A 26,165-nucleotide genomic window follows, 5' to 3' on the forward strand; every position below is an offset into this window, starting at 1 on the left:
TGGCACACCAATATTCCTTCGTGCATCAGAAACGTGTAGTCACAAAGCTGTGATTGCGGATTATGGGAGAAAAAACCAGTTCCAGAGATTGCCATCTGGGAACATCGAGGTGGGGCGATTACAGGGTAGTCCTAAACAAAGGCGGAGTCATTTACAACAGAGTTACACAATAGCAATTCTATGTTCATCTGTATCGTACGTCCAAAGATTCATTTCTTCATAGTCATCAATGGTCTTCATGAGTTCGTCTCGTGAATAGCCATTCTCATCACATAGTTTTTCAGCCGTTTCGATGTCAATAACTTCGCGTTGTTCTTTGTCCATATGTTCGCAAATCAGGGTATAGATTCTCCATACACGGTCCTCCTTAGTCTCCGCTCGGTTGTTGGAACCGAAAAGCACATCCAACGCTTCCTCATCCGCGTCATCGTCAGTTCGGCTTCGTTTCTTTGACTCTGCATCTTCGAGGGATGCTTTACTAGCCACCATCAATCGCAATGCTTCGTCTACATCTTCGCGCTGCACTACAGTCGCCAGTCGTAGCCTACATAAGGCCTGGGCCAAGCGTAGGATGCTGAGCAAAACACGAGGAGAAGTATATCCTTTGGCCTCCCTGCCGTCATCTACCTCCTGGGCTCTCATGGCGACATAATTGTTAACCAAATACTCCGTCAACGAGCCATTCTTTGGGATAACCGGGTTAACTTCACGAGCTGCCGCGATGTGGACGCGGATGACCTTCGGATCGACAACAGTGAAGTCCAAAGTGGGATGGACTCCGGTGCGATGTACGTGCGTGACATGTTTCGCCAATGCCAAATCCTGTGCTGCATCTGGCGTATCAAGAAGAAGGAAGAGAAGATCGAAACGGGAGAGCAGGGCTGCGGGCAAGTTGATGTTCTCTGCCGGCGACTTTCTTTTGTTGTATCGCCCGTACGCGGGATTTGCAGCGGCGAGCACGGATGCGCGTGCGTTCAAACTTGTAGTAATTCCAGCCTTTGCAATGGAGACTGTTTGCTGTTCCATTACTTCGTGAATGGCTGTCCTGTCCACTTCGTTCATTTTGTCGAACTCATCAATGCAGGCAATTCCCATATCTGCCAAAACTAAAGCACCGCCCTCCAGCATGAGTTCTTTCGTAACTGGGTCACGGATCACAGCCGCTGTTAAGCCTACACCAGAGCTTCCTTTCCCCGTCGTGTATACGGCACGAGGGGCCACTTTCGCGATATGTTTCAAGAGCTGCGATTTTGCAACTCCTGGATCACCCATCAAGCAAATGTGGATATCCCCGCGAAGACGCATCCCATCCGGCAGTCGCTTTGGAGGCGCACCCAACAAAAGAAGTAGGAGCGCTTTCTTCACTTCGACACTTCCGAAAATTTCCGGGGCAATAGACTTAGCCAGTCGATTGTAGACGTCTGGGTCGCTTCGCAAAGCCTCGAGCTCCCGCTTGGTATTGTCGTCGATGTATTCATCAGCATAGCTTTTCTTGCTCTGAGTTACATGCGAGGCTTCCAGAAAAGTGTCCGCGAGAAAGCCGGCTTTCATCGCCCGATAACCACTGTACGGCATTGGAAGAAAGATACCGGAGATTTTGACGACATCCCCGGATGTGCACGTCCTTGTAATTTCCCCGTTGAGTTTGATGTTGATGGTCCTCGGAATGCTACCAATTGGGACTTGATCCGCCGGCTCTTGCAGCTTCAGCTCCTGATACTTGACAAACTTGCATGCTTTGTAATTTGGAACTAGCTGCGATTCTGCTCCTCGGCGATGATTCTGAGTGGGACAGGTCTGAATAGGCATGTAGGACTTGCCACTAACTTCCTGGTACACCTCGTATCCACACCCGTGACACACGTAAACAGCAGCCGCTACGCGGGGTTTGACTTCGGTCACGCGAGTAACAATGCCTGAGACCGTTACGAGCCGTCCGACATGTTCTGATCGTACGAAACGAAGAGGAACGGACTTATCGCCAGGTCTCGGGATGAGAAGGGTTTCGTAGGTACGCGTCATTATTGCTGGAACAAGATTCCTTGGGTCTGCCCCAGGCCCGGCAGGTCTGTTTGCGTTGTCGGCATTACCAGGGCCCCCGGGGATGTTCTCAGCGGCTGCTTGAGCGTTGCGAAATTCCTCTTCCCTTCGTCGGCGAGTTTCAGAAAGCACAGCAATGACGTCTGGCGTATCCGGATTGACGGCGGGGGCATTTGGTGCAGCGCTGCGCATATCTTCTATGATTTCGTCAGCCGCTTCTGAAAACAATTCTTGATATCGACGAGCGTTGGACAGAATCTCATCATGCAGCAAACCGGTTGCACCACCGGAATTTGCTGCAGAGAAGTTGTCTGCGTCTAAACCCCACTTGTATACATCTTCAACTTCAATCACTAAGGACTTGCGAGTGCGGCGGAAAATGTCTTCCAGCTGAGTCATGTACTTGAGCTTTGAGCCGGCCGAGAAATCATCAAGCGCAAAGCTCTGTAGGAATTCTCTCAACCGCGATTTCATGACCGAGTAGTCCATAGTGGGAGTTGCAATCGAATCTCCTTGTGTTCTCGGCCTGCTCGGGAAGGCATCAACATTTGAAAGAACCTCTGCCATGGTTGAGCAATTCGGTGGCGAGCTCTTCGCGTCTCTTCAGTTGTTTTGCTAGGCGGCTTTGAACGCTTAGTTTGGGGGATTTTCGAAGCTTAGGAGGCGGAGGGATTGACGAGGCAACGTTGATGCTTTCCAAAGAGACTACCTGGTGCAAGCGCGGAGTGCCCACGAAATGCGCGGGATCTTCAGCGGCTCGTTAGCTGGCCACATTGGAATATTATACAGTAGGCCGGATATGAGGCACACTGTACAGTATTGTGATGTTGTTGATCATCTTGAAAGCGTTGAGTATGACGGGTTTCCCGCCAAAAATGAAGATGTAGCGGACATAAAATTTAAGTAGGTACACGTAGTTGCGGGGACTGTACGCTTGTACAGTCCCCGCAATCACCTACAGTCCGTACCGCTCAATAGTGCAGTACCGTGCCACGCGGTGGAATACTGCACTATTGGCGTATTGCACTACACTGTACTCACGGGAGGATCTCGCAAATCACTTTTACGAAGCGGTTTTACTCGCACGCACGCAGCAATGCACGCTTTGCTTTTCTGAGATGCATACACGTGTCGAAAGTCGTGACAAGGGGTTTTGACCTGCACTATTGACGGTTTGCACTACCCATAACTGCACTGTTGAGGAGGTACTCTCTGTACTTTCGTACAAGTAAGGAAGGATCCGAAGAAATCATGCCCAAGTTCAGAGATATCATACTGTTTGGGTCTCAAGGCAACGGGACAGGGCTCGGGTATTACTCGTTCTCAAATTGGCGGGAAAAAGAGTGCCCAGAAAAAGGCTCTGCAATCAAATCATTTCGGTACTGTACCACGCACGCACATGAGTAGGAGGTAGGGAGAAGGCTTTCCCGCCAAAAGAGCATGTGCAGTACAATATGTGATTCTAGGCCTCTTTGATAAAAACCAAGCCAACAACAGATGCGCTCCCCAACCGCTCCCGCTTGACCTTTCACTCGAGCATACCTCCCGTTTACATACGCCTTCCTCACATCCTGGTCGCACATAGCATCAATCGCAGCACCGGTCGTCTCTCATTTTGCCCTCAGAGAACAATGGCAAACGAACCGTCACGCACAACGGAGGATACAGCTGACGCAGGGCCCGCCGCATCTTCTCGTGATGCAACTGCTTCACAAGATGGAGCCCAGCCTTCGTCAACGGACACAGCTCGAATTCCTGATAGCGAAGAGGTTGACGAGCTAGAGGAAGACGTAGAAGCCGAGAGGATGCTTGCCGATGGTGTTGCTGAAGTCGTCACGGCTCGTCCAGTGGAGGAGGAGGAGGATGACGGCGAGGATCTTCTTGGCGAGGACATGGTCAATGATTACCGCCCCTTGGAGCAACTTGATCGATATGAGGTTGATGAGGCAGCGGAAAATGATGCCGTTGAGGAGATGAGTGTTGCCGCTCGTCGCCGAGCCGAGAGGGAGATGCGTGAAACAGACCGTCGCGCCAACCGTGCCAGGAATATCAGAGGACGTGCAGGGGCTGGCCAGATCAACAACGATGACTCTGACTCAGACGAAGAAGGAGAGGCCGGCTTTCAGAGACGCCGAGCTCATCGTGACGCCCGTCGGGAGGCCATCCTTTCAAGACACCGCTCCACTCGAACGACTGACTCGGTCGCTGAAGGGTCTCAGGCTTCTGGCCCGCGTGCCTCTCAAGGCGATGGAACCCCTGCTCTCAGCTATCGCGATGATGAACACGATGGGGTTAATAACGCCGAGCCATTTGATCTTGATGCGAATGCGAATCAAGGACAGTCGGTGGTTGCAATCCTTCGTGACGACGCAGCTCGCAAGGAGGTTTTCAATCGTTTCACTTCCTTTCTTCGGACATACTCTGACGACAGGACGGATTCTCTTGTTTACATGGATCGCATCCGTATGATGGCCGCCGAGAACGGTCAGAGCTTGGTTGTCAATTTCAAGCACTTTTCTGTTGCAGAACCGACTGTTGGCATTTGGCTCGCTGACGCCCCTACCCACATTCTCGAAATCTTCAACGAAGCTGCGACGGACGTCACAATTAACATTTTTCCTGAGTATGAACGAATCCATCCAGAGATATTTGTCCGTATTTCAGAACTCCCAGTATCTGATCACCTCAGAGATATTCGCCATATCCACCTGAACACCTTGATTAAGGTATCGGGCGTAGTAACGCGGCGCTCTGGGGTCTTTCCCCATCTTCGCATGGTCAAGCTGAACTGTGAGAAGTGCAAACGTGTTCAATCCCCGACCTCCACTACTTCAAAAACTCCTGAGAGAAGTATGACTGTTTGTTCCGAGTGTGGTTCTAGAGGTCCTTTCACAGTCAATTCAGAACAAAGTCTGTTTGGTAACTTTCAGAAGGTTAATTTGCAGGAGAGCCCAGGCTCTGTACCAGCTGGTCGGCTCCCGCGATACAAGGAAGTGATACTCTTGAATGATCTGATTGACTGTGCACGCCCAGGAGAGGAAATTGAAGTCACGGGTGTCTACCGGCACAACGTTGACCCTTCCATTAACATCACCAACGGCTTTCCGGTGTTTGCAACGGTTATTGAGGCCAATTACATTCGGAAGATGGAAGATGCACACGCTGATATGGCACTTACTGATGATAACATCGCTGAGATTCGGCAACTCTCCAAGGACACGAGAATTGCTGAAAGAATATTTGCGTCCATGGCACCCAGTATCTACGGACACGCAAACATCAAGAGAGCAATCGCTCTTGCCCTTTTCGGCGGGCAGTTTAAGGAGGTCGGCGAGAAACATCGTATCCGCGGAGACATCAACTTGTTGATGATGGGCGACCCGGGAACGGCAAAGTCGCAATTCTTGAAATACGTGGAGAAGACTGCCCACCGTGCTGTCTACGCAACTGGAAAAGGTGCTTCAGCCGTTGGTCTAACTGCTGTCGTCCATCGTGATCCCGTGACAAGGGAATGGACACTTGAGGGGGGCGCCCTTGTGTTAGCAGACAGAGGAGTTTGCCTCATTGATGAATTCGACAAGATGAACGATGCTGACCGTACATCAATTCACGAAGCTATGGAACAACAAAGTATCTCAATATCAAAGGCTGGCATTGTCACAACTCTGCAAGCGAGATGCTCTGTTTTTGCTGCTGCAAATCCTGTGAAGGGAAGATATGATCCTTCTATCTCGTTTTTCGATAATGTTGATCTCACTGAGCCGATTCTTTCTCGTTTTGATGTTTTGTGTGTCGTGAGGGACACGGTCGACTCAACACAGGACGAGACTTTAGCGAAGTTCGTCGTTGATTCTCATGTGCGGTCACACCCGCAGAAGGATGAAGAGGATTTCGACAACCCAGACATGGATTCAAACAGATTGGCCGACATGCTGGAGTACAGCGCTGATGGGATTGAACTCGTTCCACAAGGAATGTTGAGAAAGTACCTCCTCTATGCAAAAAACAATGTACACCCGAAGCTGACCGATATGGACAAGGAGAAGATTTCGTCCCTTTACATTGACCTGCGAAAGGAGTCAATGTCGTCGGGAGGAATGCCCATTGCGCTCCGTCATCTTGAGTCTATTGTTCGATTGGCGGAGGCCCATGCAAAACTGCACTTGCGCGAATACGTTCGAGAAGATGACATCAACATGGCTATCGCAGTGATGCTAGAATCATTTTTCGCAAGCCAAAAGTACTCCCTGATGCGTCAGCTTCGGCGACGCTTTCATAAGTATCTGGCCTACCGGAAGGACGATAATGAGCTTCTATTCTACGTACTTAGTGGGTTGGTCCGCGACTATGCTGCCACTCAGCTGGTTCTTCGTCCGAACAACAGCGCGGAAGAAACATCTGAACACGCCCCTAAACAAGTCGAGGTGGACCTCGATGACTTTGAGGCCCGCGCTCGTGAAATGAACGTGTTTTCTTGTGAAGGCTTTTACAAGTCCAGGCTGTTTGCTCAGCGGAGCTTCAAGGTTGACAAGAATAGGGGTAAAATCATCAAAGTTATGTAGTACCCACCCAAATTGTAAATTGACTTTTCGTGTAACGGGGCACAAGCTGAAATGCGCTAGAGACGCGACGAAAGCCTTCTGTAGAACGTCGAATTACTGGCCATCTGAGAAGGGGTTGCATGGGCCGAGTGGCCGCCAGAGGACGGTTTATGCTCTCGCCTTTCAACTAATCACAAAGCGATGGATATCACGTGAAGAGCGCTCATATAGACGTGTGCTCCTCAGCGGATGTTATCTACATCTTGCAGTACAGGAACTTCTGTGGTCGATAGAAATTATTACAGAGGTCTTGCTGCCGAATTTCCTTTACTGTTCGATAACCATGCGATTAGTGTTGTGCCGCTTTCGTCAAATGACTCACCCTCAAGAGTTGCAAGTCCCGCCAGACGGCTGGGCAATCTGCAAACCGTCTGTACCATGTTGACTTCATGCATGAGGCTGCAATCACTCAGTGCTGAACCTGTGGGAGAACGGGAACGATGAGGTTAGTACAGTGTGCGAAACGCAAATAAATACACCCATCGTCGAAAGGGTTTTCAAGCAACACAGGCCGAAAACACGAAAACATAAAAAAGCACACTGTATGATATCGCAAAACACACGGCAGGACCGATTCCGGGCTCGGATTGGCTCTACCATAAAAACATGGACCGCAATCTTTAAAACCCTTTGCGAAACGCAAATAAATACGCGAAACGCAATGAGTACAGTACCAAAAAGTGCGGGCAATTGGCGTGTAGTCTTCTTTTGAAAACAATAAAGGACATAGTTCTTTAGCCCTCGGCATCAGCATCGTTCTACATCACTGCGAGCGAGCAGTTAGCATTCATAATGCCAAGGGGACCGCCACTCAGCGACATCGAAAAGGGCCAGATCCTGGCCTTGCACCATCAACTAATGTCCTTACGGGATATATCTAAGGAGTTGGGAAGATCCGTAGGAGCCATACAGCGCTTTTTAAAGAATCTGAGTCGTACCTCTCGTGCTCGTGCGCATGTAACTTGTCAAAAGCTCACCGTCCGCCAAGGGAAGGCCATGATCCGAAAGGCATCCACAGGAAACTTTTGAGCTCAAGATCTAAAGAAGGACCTCGGACTACCGGTAGGAGTGCGCAGAATTCAACAAATTTTAAGCGCAACTCCACACCTGAAGTATAAACAAATGACAAGCGCACCCATAATGACTGCTCTACGCCACGAAAATAGAGTGAAATGAGTACGTCGCTTTATTGGCAAACAAGATCAGTTTTAGAACAAGGTACTTTTTAGTGACGAACAGAAGTTCAACTTCGACGCCCCTGACGGCAACGCATACTATTGGAATGATCTACGGGAAGATTAAAGGTTTTTTCAAAAGACAAAATGGAGGAGCATCAGTCATGGTTTGGGGAGGTATTTCCCCGTACGGGGTGTCCCCATTGGTCTTTTTAAATGGAAATCAAGACTCTCGCAAGTACTGTGCAACCCTCGACCAAGCTTTACTTCCCTTCGCAGACGAGATGTATGGCGAAATGGCCACTTGGGTTTACCAGCAAGATGGTGCCTCTATCCATAGGTCTACATATATGCGCTCATGGCTAACTCAGAAGGGTGTGAAGACTATAGATGGGCCGGCGAAGTGTCGCCTGGTCTCAATATAATAGAGAACATTTGGGGCATCATGTCGCGCCGCGTTTATCTTCGTCCAAGGCAGTTCGATACTGTAGACAAACTTAAGGAGGTCATTGAGGAGGTATGGACGACAATTAGTGGACAACTCCTACAGAGCCTTTATCATAGCACACCTCACCGTATGCTTGCAGTGCTGGATAGACAAGGGCGTGAGACAAAGTACTAAAATAAAGACTTTTTTGGTACTGTACTGTATGGCGTTTCGCGTATTTATTTGCGTTTCGCAAAGGTTTTTAAAGATTGCGGGGCATGCTTTTATGGTAGAGCCAATCCGAGCCCGGAATCGGTCCTGCCGTGTGTTTTGCGATATCATAGAGTGTGCTTTTTTATGTTTTCGTGTTTTCGGCCTGTGTTGCTTGAAAACCCTTTCGACAATGGCTGTATTTATTTGCGTTTCGCACAATGTAGTAGCCTCGCTCGTCGCACGCAGCGGCGGGGGAAAGGAGTCGCGAGGCGGATGGGGATACTTCGGATGTCGAGTCTCGAGACTTTTCGCCGGCGCTGTCGGAGGGTAGCAAGTTACCCCCGAGGGTGGGTCGGGATACCGCCCGCGGATTTTAATATATCCGGATTTTCCGCCGGCGCGTCGAGCGGGTAATTTCCCTTTTTCCCAGATTTAGGGCTAACCAAATAAACTGCAATTTGTATCTTCTCACACACCCCCTGTTGGCCCTAAAATTGGGACACGCGACGCCGGCCGATCCGCCGTTGGCGCCAACCCTATATGGATCTGACGCCGCGCCGCCGCTGCTCGGTACTCGATCCCTTGTCCTGACAACGCGGCCTTCTGGATTTGCGTAGGGTAAGGGCGCTTGCTCGTTGAATTATTCCCCCCTTCTCTCGCTGCGCCCTTTCGGACCCCCAAATCCACCGCGGACCAACAGCTTCCGGTAGTCACCACCTGCGCACGCCCACCGCCAGCCCTCGCTATACACTGGCTCAGTTCAGCGTCCGCTCGATCTCGCGCACCGTATCGCTGCTCCGCCGCTCGACGTCGCGCACCGTTTCACCGCTCCTCTGGTTGACCTCGCGCATCGCATCACCGCTCCGCTTCTCACACCACATCGGCGCTCCGCTTCTCCGCCATCACTCCCGCACGCCGTTACTTCCCCACCTCCGAGCTTCCAACAACGACGGGCCGTTTCCTCTACGAGTCAGCGCGCGACCTCCTCAAACCTAAAGAGTGCCGGCAGGCCAGGGATCAGGGGTCGTGCGCTTCCTTGCGTGATGGCAGGTCTGTGGCTCGATGAGGGTAAGGGGAGGCTTGCGGTCGAGATGATGGCGCGGCTCGGAGGAAAGTGGAGGTCTAGCGAAGTCCTCGTCGTGGCCCGGGGCCTCTAATTCACCTTCAGTCGGGAGAGGATTGCTCAGAGGAGAAGATTGCTCAGAGGCTGAGCATCGGGATGGAAACATCGAAGGTTCTTCTACGTTGGCTGTCGGATAGGAGCGGGAGGATGTTTGAGGTTGCGTTGTTGGAGAGATGGGGCTTGCTTAACGCAATGGGCGTGTCAGAGCACGAGCAGCGCCGCTGGGAGGTTCGAAGGGTGGTGATGGGTTCCGGAAGGACTCACGGCTTCCGCCCGGGTCAGTACTACGCTTCACATCGGAGCGGAGGCGGGCGCAAGACCTTTTGAAAAGTGAACTTCCATACCCTCCAGGCCAACGTGTTGTCCGTATTCGATTCGGCAGGAAGCCCAGTTACCAGTGACATGGAAGTGACTTGTCCGGGTGGGCAGGGGAACTCCGAAGTTGAGCTCGTCTTTGGTACTCGGAAGACAGCACAAGCCTTGGAATGGCTGGATGAGTACTGTACCAGTCATCAAGACGATTTCGTTGTTATTGGGGGTCCCGGGCATCGCGAAGCCACCGGACTCACAAGGCCTTATCGTACGCACCAGGCACTCTTCTGCCGCGCCACACACGGCGAGTGCGTGCGTGATTCCTTCGCTAACGCGCTACTCTTCGTTGTAGGAGAAGATCCGGCACTTGGAATGCTCCACAAAGGACCCATCAAAGCTCGAAGCCTTGCCGAGTTACAGACCTGGAATGAAAAGTGTAGTATAAACACCCCCAACGGAGGGGGGTGTATACTCAGTTCTTGCGGAGACCCCGATCGGAGAAGGGAAGCAGCCCCAGCTAACGGAACCGGGAAGCGGGCCCGGGTAGCGTGGTGGTAGAGCGGGTTCCGACGGGGACGCGCGCACGGGCGGATCGATCTACGCCTCAACGCCCTGTAGTATAACACCCCCCCACGGAGAGGGGTGTATACTTTGCTCGACGTAGACCCCGTACGAGGGGCGAGAAGACGGGGAGAACACGCAGCTAACGAGACAGGGAAGCGGGCCCTGGTATCGTGGTAGAGCGGGACGGTAGAGGACGAGCGTATGCGCGGGCCGATCTACGCCTCGACGCCCCGGAGCAGCGCTGGGTAACGTACCAGCGCTGACGGGCGGAGGCGGATCTAGGCTCGCTCGCGTACGCGGCTGTTCCCTACCCACTTTGTCCCGGTTAACGTGCGCGAAAGCGGATCGCGCTCGTTAGTTCAGCTGGAAGACGGACCTAGGCGGTAGGTCGTGGACAAGTCCGTACGGGCTGTACTGCAGTGCTACTGTAGTCAGCACGGGCCGTCCCGTGCTGTCTGTACACGTGTTGTACACGTATAGTACACGTGGGTATGCGCGCTTCACACACGTGTGGTACACGTGTGCACGTGCGTGCGCGCGCCCCTGTACACGTGGGGTACGTGGGCGGTACACGTGTGCGCGCGTGCGGCTCATATTGATCTAATCTAAATCTAATCGTGAACCGCCGTTATGCCACACGCCCCGGGGCAGCGCTGGGTTACGTACCAGCGCTGACGGGCGGAGGCGGATCTAGGCTCGCTCGTGTGCTCGCCCGTCCCTTGCCCGCTCGGCTCCTAACTAGATACGGGCTATTGTAGGCAACCCGATCTAGAATAAGAGGGGCGAGCTTGACCAAAGGCGTAGGTTCTGGACAAGCTCGTGCTTGTCCTCCCCCGTCGCCGTCGGTCCGCTCACGTATTTAATGTACAAGTTAGTCTATCATACTACAGTACAGTACGTACTGTACTATAGTGCTACTGTGGTCGGCTGCAGTAGTGGGTGCGGGTCGCGCGTACTGTAGGGCTGTCAGCATTCGGTGCTGACAGCACGCGCGCTCGTTCGCGTCGTACTGTAGAGCTCGGGCTCTACAGTAGCTGATATTACCTAAATCTAGTCCCAGGGGGTTATACTACACGGCCCCCCCCCCCTCAAGGGTGAACGTCCGCGTTCACGGGTGCTTGTAGAGGGAGCCATGCCAGATCGCGTTGTCGGTACGATCCATTCCGTTGCCTCTAACGACTTCGCGCTCTGGTCGTTGTCCTTCACCTCCTTTCCCGCGTTCATCCGTGCGCGGGCCGGCTCTTCGCCCCTCTCCGTGGCACCTAACGACCCGGTCTCCCCTTCGTCACCGTCCTTCTCTCTCATCGCGCGATCAGGCGCGCGTCCGTGGGACTTTTCTCCGCCGTCATCCTCTTCTCACCTCCACGTGCCGACGTTCTCCCCTGCCCGGTATCGTGCCGGTACGCGTCGTTTCTCTTCCTTACGCGCGAGCCCGCTCGCTCTTTCGTCCGTGTGTCCGGTGCCCTTTTTCTGGGATCTCGGTATGACAGGCTCTTCGCTCCCACAGGGTGGCCCTACTCCCACCCTGTCCCTGCACGGGCCCGCCGATTGTCCCGCTCGTTCCCCGTGGGCGGAATTTGCCTCCTCGTCTCCGGGGGTTTGGGAGTAGTTCGTTCCTTCCGGTCACATTGTACGAGGCCATTCTCCCCCTACGACGCCCATTCCACATCGTACCCCGTCCTCAATTACGCCCTTTGTCGGCGTGAGCGTACTGTGCACGTCTTTCCTCCCCTCACGCGCCCCTTTCTGCCGCGAAGTTATCTACTTTCCCATTCCTGTCTCGCCATGTACGCGCTGATCGTTCACGCCCCGTCCTCGTGCACAGAATGCTGTAGTGCAATGCGCCTGTCGGGCAGAGACCGCGGTCCGATGGTCCAGCAAAAACAACAACAGCAACAAAAAGAAGAACTGCCGATGGCACAGCGCTACGGAGTGTCCGACTCTCCCTTCTCCGTTTAAACGAGCTTGCGACTCGTAGTAGCTCAGATCCCTGATAGGGGGGGCACAGAGAAACAGCCCGGCCCGGGATCGGTGTGGTAGAGACTTGCGAAGAGATCTGCTCGACGAGTGTGGGGTGGGGTGCGTACGTAGGTACCCCGGTTCCACTGGGTTGTAAGGCCAATGCTCGTTGAGCTTCATCGACACCTTGTGGCGCGACAAGGTCTTCGACGGGGGCGTCGCAACGCAGCCCGACGGGATGAAATGAAAGTAGCAGCGCTATGTCAACCGTGCCACCCGATGGCTCGAAACACCTACACCGGTTCGGTCGCAACCGACACCGATGGTACCAACACTGGCTCGTACTACGACGGAGCCCTTCGAGGGAGACGTCTTTGCAACAGTCTCCGTCGGAAAATGGGTCACAGTAGCAGCGCTACGTCAACTGTGTCGCCCGATGGCTCGAAACACCTACACCGGTTCGGTCGCAACCGAGGCCGATGGCACCAACACAAGATAAGGGAAAAATAGGTAGAATTAGGGATAGAAAGGAATAGGGAAATAAAGGAAAATTTATAAGGAAAGAAGGAGACCCCCGAGCGCAAAGGATAAAGTAATCTGTAGTTAAAGGAAATGTCTTGTAGAAGACGGACTTCAACCAAGGCGATATCAGACTCTGCCAACTCAGGTTAGCTTTACTGATTTGGTGGTCAGAGGGCTAAGGTACATATCGCCCCGCCGGAGCCTCTACAGTAGCTCGCGGCGCTAGATCCTAGATCTAATCTAATGTTAAATAACTAATATGCAACTAATTAAAATTAATAGTTAAAATAATAAAGTGAAATAATTTCCACTTTTGCTTGTCATTCCCCATCATTTCCATTTCTTCTCACCCCCCTGTGCAGCCGCTTATTGCACTACATATCCCCTCCTGAGCGCCCTTGTACAGCGCCAAGCCATCGTATAATCTCCTGCCGCTCCTTACCGTGTTTCCCAGTCATCAATCACTCTGCGCGGCGTTCTTACAAGGGTAAGACGAAAATACCATGCTTCCTTCTTCGTCGGAACACTCGGACGATAGTGCCACCCGTAAGCATCCGGGTGTGGGCTTTCCTCGCAAGCCCCAAGTGCCCCGGGGTCTTCCTTCCATACCCCGTCTACCTCATGTTACCAACCCTACCGAACCGGCCTTCCATCCGGGCTACCATTCTTCTTGGGTAGCCCGTCGATACCCCTCGCTCGATGAGCTACAAGAAAAATCCATGCGTGAACATCCTTCCCTATTTGCCTCTTCCCAGTGGTTCTCCCCTGTGGGCGTCCGCGATTTTGCTGCCATCGAATATCGTTTTGCAGACGGCGCTGGCATGTTACCCGGTCAACTACCCCTACAAGCCATTCGCACTTTTGCCTGGCGCGCCCGCATTGCCATTCCTACCTCCATCCTTCGTTAGTCCTCTCCACGCGGCCGTCGCAACTTGTCCCTGCGATTCATGGACACTGTACTCGCCCGGCTTGACCTCCATTTGACCGACACCCTTATTCCTCCTTCCTTCGGCTGCGACACGCGGAGATTCCGCACGGAGTGGGAGCGCCATTATCTTGACAGTCTCCTCAGTTGGACCCATGGTGACCCCGTACTGGAAGCAAACAGCTTATGGCATAACCAATTGACGGTGACGAATGACGCAATGTCGTGGACGCGTGCCATTCTCCCTGTTAATTTCCGGCGCATCAAACGCGGGAACCTCTTCTTCTTCCAACACACCGTTCGGTACGAGCGCAAAATGAGGTCGGACACAGGGTACTTCCTGGCATACCAAATGATCGAGGCGGGGGAGATCGCACGGTCACACTACGTTGTCGTGCACTGAGGGGGAAGGGTGGGATCCCCCTCTGGCAGAGCGCGCGCGTTCGGGGGGCGCGTGTAGGGGGTTATCGGGAGACCACCCGTAAGGGACCGGTACGGGGCCGGGTGCGAAGCGCAGTAGGGAAAGTAAGGGAAAAAGAGGCAAAACAGAGCCCAGGAGGGGCGGAGCGGTAGGGACAGCTGTCGCGCGGAGAGCCGGGCGTGGCGGGACGACGCGCGCGGTAGAGACAGGAGGGAATCGGGACGCAGATGGCTCGCAGGGTACCGTTGTGGGACGGGGACCGACGCGAGGCTACGACTCCGTTCCAGAAACCCGAGTTGTAGACCTAAAGCTTCGTGAAGATTTACTTAGGGTCGGACGTCGGCTATATACTAGCCGACGTCGGAGCTATAATTAATTAAACTAAAAGAAACTATATTAAAACGACGGCGGCGACGACCGGAGAAACTCCCCTTGGGGAGGTATGACAACCACTACACGTGGGGGGTGACACCTGGACACAGGAGCCTTGACGCCTGGTTACACGTGGCGCGCGGTACACGGTGTGTCCCGGAGAAGGAGTCGTGCTGGCCGGGGACAGGTGTCCCCTGGGAAAAGGAAAAGGTGGGTCAGTGCACTACATAGCCCCCCGCTTAGAATAGAGCGTCCTCGCGAACCCTGGTTACGGTGACTGGTGGACCGCCGGTGGTCTGGCACGGGACATCGCCTTGTCCGGAATTATGAGGGGGGGGCGGGCCCCTGCCAGCCGCGATGTCCACTTCTTCACGCCACGCGCACTTCTTCGTACCAGCACGCGTATCTGTCCGCCTGGACGAGCGCGATGTCCTCCGATGCTCCCGGTTCGCAACAACGAGCGCGATGTTCTCCGATGCGCCCTTCCTCGCGCCAACGAGCGCGGTGCTCTCCGATGCTTCCTTCCTCACGCCAACGAGCGCGGGGTTCTCCCACGCCCCCTTCCTCGCGCCACGAGCGCGGTTTTCCGCGGCCTCCGGGTCGTGTGGAATACGATGGTAACGGATACGCGAACGGCGCGGGGAGGGACACGGCCAGCGCACGCCGGGGGGGGGCCGTGGCTCGAGCCCGGGTGGCCCTTTCGAGGACAGGTGTCCCGGCGGAGGGCAGGTGTCCCGTAACAGGGGGCGGCAGTCCGGGCCTTACATATGTACTGTAGCCCCCCCTTATACTCGGGCGTCGCGAGCCCTGACTGTGGCGGTTCGTGTACCGCCGGGGGACTCGACGATCCCCCGCCAGCCATGATCGGGGGCGGAACGTAGGTGGCTGAGGGCAACGGTATTCGTGGGTCCCCTGAAGTAGGTCAGTGCCCAGGGCCACACCGCAGCAGCTCACCTTCTGTGCCCCTTCCCCCCTTTTGTTTTGTGACAACTCCGCCTTTCGACGCGCGAACGCGGAGCCCACGATACGCAAGGTACGCCGTACCAGTCTCTTACCTCCGTGGCGCCGACGTGATAGAGGTCCGCGGCGGTGGCATCCCCGAGCGAACGGGTACCGTCCCGCCTCCCCGAGATGTACTCGCCGATGTACCCCTCCGGGGGAGTCTCGGCCCTCCAGGGCGAGCTGTGGCCCCGACCACGAGACTTATGGGGTCGGAACTTGTACGACGATGCGCTACTCTTCGAGCGAGCCCCTTTTATGGCGCCGGAGGGTTTACGCGACTCGGAATTGATCCGTGCGTACGCGACGTCTACTGGGGAACTCCCTGGGGATTTGAGCGTGGCAGCCGTCGGCTCTCGCGACTTCACGCGCTGCCTGGTCGTGGAGCCGGCTTTGTTACGTCCGGAATTCAGACGGGTGAACACGGAGACCCGTGTGGCCTTCGTGGAATTAATTCGCCAACGTATACGCCGTACCCCCTGTAACAGGCTCGTCCCTCGGGCTTGGAACCTGGACACCTGGGCGTATCGGGCGGATGGGGACCGGGGGTACGTTGCGAATCTGAAACGAATATTTGATGAACTCCGCATCCGGGAGGAAGAACCCTCGGTGGCCATGATGGCCTGGGACCGACCTCTGTTGCCGGAGGACTTCGCTCCATCCCCACATCGGAGGCGCGACCCCGCGATGCATGCCAAGCTCAAGTTTGAGCGACGCATGCGTAATCGGATGGGGGTGTTCGTCGCATACGAATGGGTGGAGGTAAAGACATTCGAGCGGACGGTGTTGAGCACGCGGTATCCTGAGATACCGGCGTGGTTTGCGCAGTACGAAGTCCCTGCGGACTTCATTGCGGAAATTCCCCCGTGCGTGGTGTACTTTGGACTGAGTCTCACGGAGGACCCTCAGTCCGCACGCTGGATGGTTTTTCTCGGCGAGTGGCTCGCCTTAGTTGCGGGGCGGTTCTTAAAGTACGCCCACGAGGGGCGGTTATTCATCTTCCCGACCATGGTCGTGGAGTGGTTGCACCGGCTGGACTTGACGCGCATCCTGGGTAGCACAGAAGCACAGCGACAGTTACGGGTCCTCCTGGCTCTCCACGGGGACATCGACTGGTCGCGCGTCCCTTACGCTCAGGGCCATCACTTCGACAACCCCCGGAGCACGCACTACTCCCCTGGGAGACAGCATGACGCGGGCCGCCCGGACCGTGGCAACTGGGTTCGGCTCGAGAGCGGAACGCTTCGCCTGGACCAACCGGAATTACTGAGGGGAGGGGAAGGGGTTGCCGAAGGAGGCGGCGGAGGGGGACGTTCCGGAGAAGTCCGGTTCGCGGAGCGAGAGGGCGAGGGTCGGCGCGTCCGACATCGCGGCGTCCGTTTTGGGAAGGGTACTGAGGACCCCCGCCCGAGGGGGGTGGAGCGACGCGATACAGCGACGATGACGGACGCCGAGCTGCGCGGTTGGCTGAAGGATCCGCAATGGCGAGAACAGCTACATCGTCTGCTCGCGGAGGGGACGTCGGAGCCGAGCGAGGTCGCGGCAGGTGAGCCCGCGGGGGACGCGCTCGCGGCCTCCTCGTCGCCGGTGCGAGGCGACCACGCTGTGACGACCCCGACGGCGGTCGCCTCCGGAGGGCTCGTGCCGCACGAGGGGGGACGCGACGCGTAAGGTCGGTGTTACCGCGCGTAGCAGCGTGCCGGAGACGATCGGCGATTATCGCGGTGCGGCCGGTAGTCTCGCCCAAGGCGAGGGAGTATACGACATGAAGTCGGAAGTAGGGCCGCGGCGCGTGGCGGTGACGGCGGGCCGTCAGCGAACAGCACAGTGCGGGAGGTAGTTCTCGTTGAGTCGAGGGAATATAACGACACGAAGTCGGGAGTAGGGTCGCGGCGGGCGGCGGTGAGGGCGGACCGTCAGCGACTGCGCAGCGCGGAAGGTCATTCTCGTCGAGGGCGAGGGAATAAAACGACACAAAGTCGGGAGTAGGGTCGCAGCGCGCGGCGGTGAGGGCGGGCCGTCAGCGACTGCGCAGCGCGGAAGGTCATTCTCGTCGAGGGCGAGGGAATAAAACGACACAAAGTCGGGAGTACGGACGCGGCGCGCGGCGGTGGGGGCGGGCCGTCAGCGACAGCGCAGCGCGGATGGTAATTCTCGTCGGGGGCGAGGGAATAAAACGTCCCGAACTCGGGGGTACGAATCACCCGTCTCCGGCGGCACTTCGTAGAGGGTGCCACCGGTAGACGAGGGAAGTGGTTCTGGGTTCCCTCACGAAGACAGCGTCTTGTTCAAGCGAGCACCAAGTTTTCTTCTCCCTCTTGCGGGTCGAGGCCCGGGACACGCTATAACGTGGGCAAGGACTTCGTCAAAGCGTGTACCAATTTTTCACCTCTCCCATGCGGGTAGGGACCCGGGACATGCTATGCTGAAGGGCATAGCGGTCGCGGTCGCCGCGTACGAGATGGTCTCGTACGGAGAGAGGACGCCGCAAAGCGCGCGAACGAAACGACGCACATGTCGGGCTGGTGGCTCGGTCCTGAGACGGGAGCGGATCGTTGCCGACGGACGCGTGAGACCAGGGTGGATACCACACTTGCTTGACGTGAGAGGGGAGCGTCTTTCTCTCCCTCCGCAGGGGGTGGTGACCCGCGAGGGCGTGGGGAGAGGGAGCGACTACTGTACTGCAGGGCGAGACACCGTCAACCGCTCCCGGAAGGGACGGGTCGGTGTCTGTTCTCGCCCGGGAGTGGGCCTCCCCAATCAAAAAATGAAAAATCAAACCATTCCCAAAAAATCAAAAAAAACAAATACGAAAGGTGGGCGACGTTGACTGGCTAGGGCGTCCGGCGGCGGTCCGCGTCGACGCGTCGCGTGTTTCCAGGGGCTCCACAGTAGGCTATCGTACCTCAACCGAGGTGCTGGGGCGCGATCCATCCCTCTAATTCCCGATTCCCACGCTGCCGGGATGCCCCCATAGAGCGCGGTCGGGGATTGGTACCCGCTCCCTTCGGCAATATCGCGCGACCGTGTTGTAGTCGATATGACGGGCGGGCTCCCAGGTCGACTCGGCGTCGCTGTACCCGTACCAACGTACGCGAAACAGGGGGAGCCCGTCATCTCCCGGCCCGTGCCCGGTTAGCGATTGCACGACGTAGGTGTCGGTGGGGTCTCCCGCAGAGGAAGCAGGAGGGAGGGCCTGCCCCGATGGCACGCGTAGAGGTACGCGGAAGGCGTCGGGTCGGAACGTGCACCTCGCGGCCAGGTGCGCCGCGCCCGACGAGATGAACGCGCGGTGAGCGGGATCGGTCGCCGGGGGGGCGGAGGCCCTGTCGCGGCGGGACGCGGGTGGTTCCGTAGGGTCCAGTGTTGGCTCGGGGGGTTCCCTCGCCGTTTGCGAGCGCGTAACGGGACGCGTTTCCTTCGTTAGGGGTCTTGAGTCCGGCGGCGGGGGGTGGTTCGCTGTTTCGGGGCGGTTCGCCCCGATTCGAGAGCGAAACCCAGCGAGACGTGTGAGGGCGTCCTCGGTTCCTCCGCCGATGACGGCGTCCATCAGGCTCGGCGGCCGCGGCCTTGCGAGCGCCGGTGTCGCGGGGGTCCCTTCCGAAGGGGTCGCGTCGGGGAGGTTTTCGTCTTCCCCGTTTGAGGACCCCGGTCCCAGCGGGGGGTCTGTCACGTTGCTACGAAGCGGGGGAGACCTGACGACCCGGTCGCGAGAGAGCGGGTCCTTCAGTCCCGTCCCCCGTAAGATGGTGACGGTGTGGTCGTCCACCTGTACGACAGGGAAGAGTCCCTCGGTTCGCGGTGCGAGCTTATTGTTAACGCGGTCCTTGTCCGTTTTCTCCTCGGAGCGTAGCGCAGCCTCGCGGTTCACGAGTACCTGATCCCCCACGCGATAGTCCGGGGTGGGGTGGCGTATCCGATTATCGAAATCGTTCTTATACCGCTCCTGTCCGGCCAGCAAGTTGCGGCTGGCCGTCGACATCAGGCTGCGGAGCCACGCTAGGTAGCGGATCTTGAACTGCGCCCTTGAGGCGGATGGGTCCAACAGCGGCGTTTGTTGCAGGGATAACGGACTCGGGTCCGGGATAATACCAGGTCGAACGGCCTCATACCGATCATCCTGTTCGCCGTGCAATTATAGCCGTACGTCAGCGCATCCGTGTACTGATCCCAGTCACGTTGATTATCGGCGAGGTAATGCCGGAGGGTGGATACCAACGTCCGGTTGAATCTTTCCACCTGCCCATTCGTTTGGGGGTGATATGCCGTGGTGAACACGCTCTCAATTGAAAGTATCTTGCACACGGCGAGGAAAAACCTCGAGGTGAATTGTCCTCCGTTATCGGAGAGAAGTTTCACTGGGGCGCCGTATACGAACACCCAGTGGGAAATGAACGCTTGCGCAACCGTTTCAGCGGTAATCCTCTTGAGCGGGACCGTCCTGGTCAGCTTGGAGTATCTGTCCGTCATCACCAAGAGGTAACGGTTTCCTCTTGGTGTCCGGGGGAGCTCGCCGAGAATATCGATGGCAATGTACTCCAGGGGCCCTGACGGAGGAAATGTCTTCAACTCAGAGTTGTGCTTTCGCAGTTTGATGCGTGCCTTCGCGCAGTCGGGACATAACCTTACGGTCGAGTAGGAGTCCACCGACATGCTTGGCCAATAAAACCGCTGTCTTAGCGTATAGAACAATCGCCTGCCTCCCGGATGGCCGGAGGTGGCGGGATAATGCGACAAGTACAGCAACCTTTCCCGGAGGGTTGTGGGTACTACAATCTGTTCCACACCGTCGAGGTGGGCTTTCCGGCAGACCAGCCCTTCCTGATTCACGAAGAATCGGGACCGGCGCAATTCAGCGAACCCCTCCCCCTTCTCAAGGCGGGAAGTCACCTCCTTACAAAATGGATCAGAGTGCTGTTCACGAGAGAAGTCTTCGTGAGTTATCGCGGCCATGGAGGCCGGAGGGTCCAGCGCGTAGCAGCCCGCGGAAATTTCGACGTCGGTGGTGTCGTAGGTCTCCTCTTGATGCTGAGGCTCATCGTCGAAATTCATGACGGTGTAGCAAGGAATTTCTTCGTCGATCGGGATAGTCGTCCCTCCCGTAGATGGGATACGACTCAGCGCATCGGCGAGGCAGTTCTTGATTCTCTTCACGTAAGTTACGTCGAAGTCATATTCGGCAAGGCGAAAGCGCCACCGGGCCAGTCGGCCACTCGCATCGGCGAGGTTCATCAGCCACCGCAGGGAGTGGTGGTCGGTGTTGACCGTGAACTGCTCCCTTTCCAGGTACGGGCGGAGCGTCTGTACCGCCCATACGATGGCGAGGCATTCCTTCTCGGTTGTCGAGTAGTTGCGTTCCGCTGACGAGAGCGTGCGTGACCAATATCCGACAGGGTATCGGTGTCCATCCTCGTGGGTCTGCAGTAGTGTGCAGCCCAACTGAGCGTCTGACGCATCCGTGTCCAGTACGTAGGGGCGCTCCAGTCGTGGGAGTTTTAAGACCGGAGGCGAAATTAAGCACTCCTTCAGTGTCTGGAAGGCTGTGGTCTGCTCTTCATCCAGATCGGGGAGGACATCCGGTTCTCCTTTTCGTAGCATAGCCGTAAGGGGCGCCGCTATCTTGGCGAAATGTTCGACGAAACGTCGGTAGACATTACACATTCCCAAGAACGAGCGCAGCTCGGTCTGGGTCCGTGGTTGAGTCGCTTCTGAGAGCGCTTTCACATTCTTCGGGTGGACTTCGAGTTCGCCCGGTCGGATGATATGTCCCAGGTACTCGACAGAGTCCTGGAAAAACTTGCACTTGTTAAGTTTAAGTGATAATCCCTCCTGCTGCAGAGCACGGAGTATTACGTCCACATCCTTGACGTGCGTGTCATAATCCTTGGAGAAGATTATGATATCATCCAGGTAGATGAGGCAGCTATTCCAGCGATAGCCTGAGAGGAGGATATCCAGCATACGTTGAAAGGTGGCCGGGGCGTTCATCAACCCGAAGGGCATACGGTTGAATTGATACGTCCCGGCGTGGCACGTAAACGTGGTCTTCGGTCGATCCTCCTTGGCGACTGGAATTTGCCAGTACCCGGAGTTACAATCAAGGGTAGAAAAGACCTTGGCTTCCCCGAGTGTGTCAAGACACTCGTCCATGCGAGGGATGGGGTACGTATCTCGCACGGTCAACGCGTTCAGCCGTCGATAATCGATGCAGAAACGGAGGCTCCCATCTGACTTGGGGATGAGCACGACGGGGGACGCCCATTCGGACTTGGACCGGGAAATTACCCCGCCGGCTAACATCTCGTCAACCGAGGCTTGTTCCGCCTCCCGGGCGCGGGGACCAGCTCGATAGGGCTGACATCGAAACGGCTTGGCGCCGGGGGTGAGTTCGATGCGATGCTCTGTCGCTCGAACCTCGCCCAAGTTTCCATCCCACATTCCGGCGTAGGGCGCGAGCATGGTGCGGACCTGCCCTCGCACTTGCGCCGGCAGGTGGTCGAGGGGAACCGACTCCGACGGAGGGGATAGTTACGCTTGGGGGAGGGCTCTACGAGGGGGCCTCTCGCCCTGTAGAGGGGGGCTCCTCTCGGAGAATTCCGCGGCTAGGACCGCGTCCAACGGCATCGCCGTGCGCACCATCGCCCGCGGATGGGAAGTGACGAAGCCAACGACTTGGTTCTTCGACAACCTCTTGTTGGCGGTCGAGAAGTTCGCCATGAGGACCTTGAACTCTTGCAACGGGGTGATGTGCACCACCCCGTTGGAGAGGGAGATCCGATGCTTCGCATATAACTGCGGGTTCGCCTCGAGGACCGAGAGTCCGGCCCGTCCACTTGTGACGTATACCCAAGTCTGGGTGCCCGCCGGGATCTCCACGGCGCGCGACACCTTGAGCCTTGGGGAAGTCCGCCCAGCGGCGGGGGCATACTCTTGCTCCGTCGGGAGGGAAGGGGCGTTCGCGGCCCGAGACGCCGGCTTCCGGACGATGGGGATCTTAGTACCATCATCCAGTTCCACCTCCTTCCGCCGGGGGTAGATGGCTTCGACGAACTTGTCGTTAAAGTCGCACCCCAGTATCACGGGGGCGGCTAATCGTTCACAGACGATGAAGGTACACCTCATGGTACGGTCACCTAACCGCACCACGAGGGGGATTTGGCCGCTCGTACGCAATGGTCTCCCATTGGCGTCCGCGCTCGTCGGGATTTCACCCGGAATAATCAGCGCCTCCCATCCGGAGGGAAGCCTGTCGGCCCGTACGAAATTGGAGCCAGCCCCTGTATCTAATATTGTGAGCTGGCGCACCAATATCGACGGGGATAATCTAAGGTCTGCGTAGACCTTGTAATTCAGCCGAGACAGCGCGAGCACTGTCTCGGGATGGCTAACACCCCTTGCAAGCGGGGGGGTGTTTCTTCGCCATGGTCGGCGTAAGGTGCGGAGCCGTTCGGGGTCGGGGTCTCCCTGGGATGGCCCAGTGTGTTTGCGGCCGAGTATCCGGTACCGCTTCTCCGCCTCGGGAGGTGAGTACGGTTCCGCCACCCTGGGCGAGTGATCCGGGGATGTGACCGTGTCCACCTCAGCTGCTGCGGGCTGAGGTTCTTCTAGTTTTTTGGAGGAGGAGAAGCTTCCCTGGGGGGCGGTACGGTCCTCGTCCCGGTACCCGCACGCGGCGGCGGGCCGGCGACGGCGTCGGGGTTCATTACCCGGTTCGCCTCGTAACTGAGAAGGGCGACGGCTCGGAGGTACGCCTCCGGAGGCACTCGGCTCTTTTGGGCCGCGGTCAACTTCTCGTACTGGTAGGGTACGAGGGATGCATCCTTCACCTTCATATCGCAGTCGGGGGAGATGTGGTCCCCGACCCGATAACAGGTGAAGCAGATGATCTGCGGGGACGGAGGCCCTCGCAGATTCTTCTGGTAATTACGGGACGTTTTCCCCGGTGGAAGTCCGCGAAAGCCCTCGGCGGGCTCTCGAGCGGGTTGGTACGGCTTGCGCCGGCCGCCGTAAAACAGCGAGTCTCCGTCGTTGAAGGAGGATTCTTCCGTCGGGAGGGAAGGAGCCTCCCCGGCGAGGTCACCTTCGGCAGCGAGGTAGTTCTCGGCTCCCCGGGCCGTTTAAAAACTGGGAGGGGGGACGGTCGACGTCGACGGGGCGCCATCCAGGGCCGCGAGGACCTGTTTAACGGGGCGGGGCTTCCCGAACTCCACGCGGCGCCCAGACCCGTGCTGGGCCCGGAAGGCGTCTCCGTGCGAACGCGCGTGTGCGACGGTATCCTCGAACGAGGATCGCGGTCGATCCTCGCGAGCTTGTAACACCAGCGGCTTGATCGCGGGGGTGAGCCCCTCGATGAAGAGGGTCGTCCTCTCGTATGCCGAGTGCACGTCCCCGCACCTCCCCAGGGCGGTGGACATTCGAGTAGTGTACTCGGTTTCCAATTCGCCCGGCTTCTGGCGTAGCTCCCTCAATGCCGTGAGAGCCCGCTCGATCTCGAGGTTCGTCGCATACGTGCGTAACAGCCAATTGACGGCGGCGGCCCAGCTCGCCATCCCCTGAGATTTGCGGTGCAGTCCCCGCTGGGACTCATACGCTTCCTTAGCGGGCGGAGCCAGCAGATGGGGTAGGGCCATCAGGGCCATCGCCTCGGTCATATTGGCGTTGTCAAAATTTTCCTTGCAGCGAGCCAGGAAACTGATGACCCTGATAGGATCTACCCCGCTGAATTTGTACTCCCCCATGACCACGAGGAGGTACTGCACCCTCTTACGGGTGGTAGCGTAGACCCGGTCGTCCAGGGTTGGGTCGGTATCCACGAGGCGGTAGGCTCGGTAGTTACACACACCTCTGAACCGGTGGTTCGTCGGCTTCCAGACAGAAACTTTTTCTGTTTAGGGCCGAACGTCGGCATTGGGGCCGTAAGGGACTCTGACTCGGAATCGGTCTCCGAGTCAGAGGAGGATGACGAGGACGGGCTTGAGTACCCGTCCGGAGGGTATCCATCCTTTCGTCCTTTGCGACGGTTCGCCTTCCGCTCTTTCCGACTGGGTTTGGACTTTTTTCGTCGTCCACTCCCCTCGTCGTCTGAGCTTCCCCCTTGATCGGGGTTCCCTCCCCGTAAATCCTGGGAAGGTAAATCACCTTCAAGGTGGATAGGTCCGGCGGAGGCTCCCTCGCGGGAGGCTCCTGCCGCGGTTCGCGACGCCTGCGAATTGGCGGAGAATTGGGGTGCGGTCTCCATGGAGGGGACCGGTATCCCCGCGGCTTGCAGCGCTGGCGTTGTCACGTTGGAAAAGAGCAGGCTCTTATTCAACGGGGGCAACCCCTCAGCTGGAGGGAGAGTCGCTACTCCGACTGTAGTCGAAGGGATTCCAGCAGCGGAGGCTGATGTTTGCGTCTTCAAGATGGCAATTTCTCGACGGAGGGCCTTGAGTTCCTCCGCCGTGGCGGTCTCCTCTTGCTTACGCAAGATGGCAGCCTCCTTGGCGCTGGCAGCTATGTCCGCCTGCCAGGCCTTGGTGAGCACGCTTTTCAGGGCGGTTAGGCGATCGCGCTCTCGCGCGGCTTGTACCTCGGCTTGGGCCGCGATAGTTTCCTCAATAAAAGTCTTGAGGTTTTCTCGCAGCGCCGACGGTTGCGCTGCGAGCTTTTCCGCTACAGTATTGAGCGTGAATCTTTCCGCTTCTTGGAGAGTCTCGCGACAACTCCGAGTGATCCACGCCGCAACTGGCGGAGGCACGTCTCGAGGACGGGTCTCACGGGACGAATCGGACCCGGATACCATAGCCTTGAGCTTGTCGGAACCTGTTGAAACAGAGATAGAACACCTAGGACCAAAAACGGTAAGGGATAAGGGACACTCCGTAGACTTCTAGGTCGGGAGACCAAAATGTCGTGCACTGAGGGGGAAGGGTGGGATCCCCCTCTGGCAGAGCGCGCGCGTTCGGGGGGCGCGTGTAGGGGGTTATCGGGAGACCACCCGTAAGGGACCGGTACGGGGCCGGGCGCGAAGCGCAGTAGGGAAAGTAAGGGAAAAAGAGGCAAAACAGAGCCCAGGAGGGGCGGAGCGGTAGGGACAGCTGTCGCGCGGAGAGCCGGGCGTGGCGGGACGACGCGCGCGGTAGAGACAGGAGGGAATCGGGACGTAGATGGCTCGCAGGGTACCGTCGTGGGACGGGGACCGACGCGAGGCTACGACTCCGTTCCAGAAACCCGAGTTGTGGACCCAAAGCTTCGTGAAGATTTACTTAGGGTCGGACGTCGGCTATATACTAGCCGACGTCGGAGCTATAATTAATTAAACTAAAAGAAACTATATTAAAACGACGGCGGCGACGACCGGAGAAACTCCCCTTGGGGAGGTATGACAACCACTACACGTGGGGGGTGACACCTGGACACAGGAGCCTTGACGCCTGGTTACACGTGGCGCGCGGTACACGGTGTGTCCCGGAGAAGGAGTCGTGCTGGCCGGGGACAGGTGTCCCCTGGGAAAAGGAAAAGGTGGGTCAGTGC

At 56.9% G+C, this 26,165-nt stretch overlaps 2 protein-coding genes; one reads left to right on the forward strand and one right to left on the reverse strand.

Moving 5' to 3' along the window:
* Positions 1–129: 129 nt before the first annotated feature.
* CHC_T00010294001 (DNA replication licensing factor mcm7) lies at positions 130–2,607 on the reverse strand. XM_005713096.1 is given in 2 exon segments: positions 130–162; positions 163–2,607. 1 exon segment carries the CDS (start codon positions 2,605–2,607, stop codon positions 163–165), a length of 2,445 nt encoding a protein of 814 aa, XP_005713153.1. The 3' UTR covers positions 130–162.
* A 1,064-nt stretch (positions 2,608–3,671) lies between these two features.
* CHC_T00001941001 (hypothetical protein) lies at positions 3,672–6,602 on the forward strand. The gene has a single exon (XM_005713097.1). It carries the CDS (start codon positions 3,672–3,674, stop codon positions 6,600–6,602), a length of 2,931 nt encoding a protein of 976 aa, XP_005713154.1.
* Positions 6,603–26,165: the final 19,563 nt, after the last annotated feature.

The sequence above is a fragment of the Chondrus crispus genome, genomic scaffold (genome assembly GCF_000350225.1).
Source record: "Chondrus crispus Stackhouse genomic scaffold, scaffold_12, whole genome shotgun sequence".
Taxonomy (NCBI): domain Eukaryota; phylum Rhodophyta; class Florideophyceae; order Gigartinales; family Gigartinaceae; genus Chondrus; species Chondrus crispus.

What these genes read in the sequence shown, in the direction of transcription:
- CHC_T00010294001 (XM_005713096.1), bottom strand. Translation starts at nt 2,607, where the DNA reads ATGGCAGAGGTTCTTTCAAATGTTGATGCCTTCCCGAGCAGGCCGAGA.
- CHC_T00001941001 (XM_005713097.1), top strand. Translation starts at nt 3,672, where the DNA reads ATGGCAAACGAACCGTCACGCACAACGGAGGATACAGCTGACGCAGGG.